The sequence below is a fragment of the Cynoglossus semilaevis genome, chromosome Z (assembly GCF_000523025.1).
Source record: "Cynoglossus semilaevis isolate Cse_v1.0 chromosome Z, Cse_v1.0, whole genome shotgun sequence".
Classification (NCBI taxonomy): Eukaryota; Metazoa; Chordata; class Actinopteri; order Pleuronectiformes; family Cynoglossidae; genus Cynoglossus; species Cynoglossus semilaevis.
Genome location: NC_024328.1, coordinates 21838971 through 21840908, shown reverse-complemented (window position 1 = coordinate 21840908; position 1938 = coordinate 21838971). Strand labels below are relative to the sequence as shown.

Genomic DNA, 1938 nt, shown 5'->3' with positions numbered 1-1938 from the left:
CCAACCCCCCCCCCCAGCCACAGTCAGAGCTGCTCACCCCACAGGTGGGCTCCTCCCTGGTCCTTCGGTGTGAAGCCCGTGGCGTCCCCGAGCCTGAGGTCACATGGTACAGGAACGGCCAACAGCTGTCGGCAGGAAGTGGTCTGAGGATGAGCGGTCAGCAGATGGAGGTCGACGGAGTCCAGGTCAGAACAAAAGTCAAACCCAGGTTTTATCAGCACTGACAGAGCGCCACCGTGGGGCGAAGCAGAGAATCACACTTCATGACCGTCACGACTCACAAGAACAAATCTGTAGGTGGCGCTAAAGAGGGAAATGGATCAATGTGTTCACTTGTGTTTTTGTGGATTAATGAGCTTTGATCTAAAACCAAAATAAAGTTCTGACATTAATTAGGAATTGGGAAAGGGTAGATGAAGCCAGGTTGAGTTCAAAACGCTTAAGACATCAGAGACATTAAAGACGTTAAAGACATTAAAGACATTAAAGACATCAAAGACAAAGACATTTAAGCCTTTGTCTTAAGACATCAATGTCTTAAGACAAAGTCTTAAGACATCGATGTCTTATGATGACAAGACATCAAAGACATCAAATACAAAGACATTTAAGACATCAAAGACATTAAAGACGTTAAAGACATTAAAGCAGTACCGACTGTTGTCACACGGTACCGATTGTTGTCACATGGTACCGATTGTTGTCACATGGTACCTACTGTTGTCACACGGTACCGACTGTAAGTCCCTTCAGGGCTCATTTAAGACATCAAAAACATCAAAGACATCAAAGGCTTCAAAGACATCAAAGACATAAAAGACGTTAATGACATTAAAGCAGTACCGACTTGTCACATGGTACCGACTGTTGTCACATGGTACCGACTGTTGTCACACAGTACCGACTGTTGTTGCACAGTACTGTGTAACAGTAGGTACTGTTATCACGCAGTACCGACTGTTGTCAACAGTCCCTTCAGGCCGGGCCAGTCTGAACCTGTTCTGTGTCACCAGCTGTTCCTCAAACATCGGTTCTAAAAATGCTGTAACTCCCAATGAAATGATGTGTGTGAGCATCAACCCCAACCAGTGGGTCGTGGACCAGCAGCAGGACAACAAGAAGAATGTTTTTGATGATGATGTGAAGACGTGAAGACGTCTGTCCTCAGTCCTCCAGACCAGACCAGACCAGCTGCTGAAGGGAACCTGTCAAAATAAACGTCTGTGGTGTAATTCTGTCTCCAGGTGACAGATGGCGGCACCTACACCTGTAGAGTGTCCAACGTGGCCGGACAGGTGGACAGGACCTTTCCAGGTGACAGATGGCGGCCCCTACCCCTGTAGAGTGTCCAACGTGGCCGGACAGGTGGACAGGACCTTCAGAGTGACGGTCCACGGTGAGACGGCTGAGACTCTGGACACCGACACTGACGCAGAACCGTTCACGGCCAGCGGTGACCCTTTGTCTTCTAACCTGTGTCCACAGTTCCTCCTGTCCTCAGTGGACCGCTGCAGGAGTCCCTGAACTCCACACTGGGCTCCCACCTCAGTCTGCTCTGTGAGGCCACGGGTGTCCCCGTCCCCAGCATCACCTGGCTCAAGGATGGGTCCCCCATTGGTAAGAGACACGGGGTGAGGGGGGGTGAGGACTCCTTCAGGTCCTACTGCGTCCAGCAGGACGACTGAGAACCTCCACAGACCTACCTGTAAAGATGTGACTGTCTGTGACTGTCTGTGACTGTCGGTGACTGTCGGTGACTGTCAGTGACTGTCTGTGACTGTCGGTGACTGTCGGTGACTGTCAGTGACTGTCTGTGACTGTCGGTGACTGTCTGTGAGTGTCTGTGACTGTCTGTGAGTGTCGGTGACTGTCTGTGAGTGTCGGTGACTGTCTGTGACTGTCAGTGACTGTCTCTGAGTGGCTGGGACTGGCTGTGGC

General features: G+C 50.6%; 1 protein-coding gene across 1 annotated transcript in view; it reads left to right on the top strand.

Annotated features, from left to right (window-relative positions):
- Window positions 1-224, top strand: part of LOC103398345 (hemicentin-2-like) — a 4262-nt gene extending 4038 nt beyond the window's left edge. Inside the window, exon 11 of the mRNA XM_025053452.1 lies at window positions 18-224. Within this exon, the coding sequence (XP_024909220.1) occupies window positions 18-224 (207 nt within the window). The remainder of the gene's footprint in view (window positions 1-17) is intronic.
- Window positions 225-1938: the final 1714 nt, after the last annotated feature.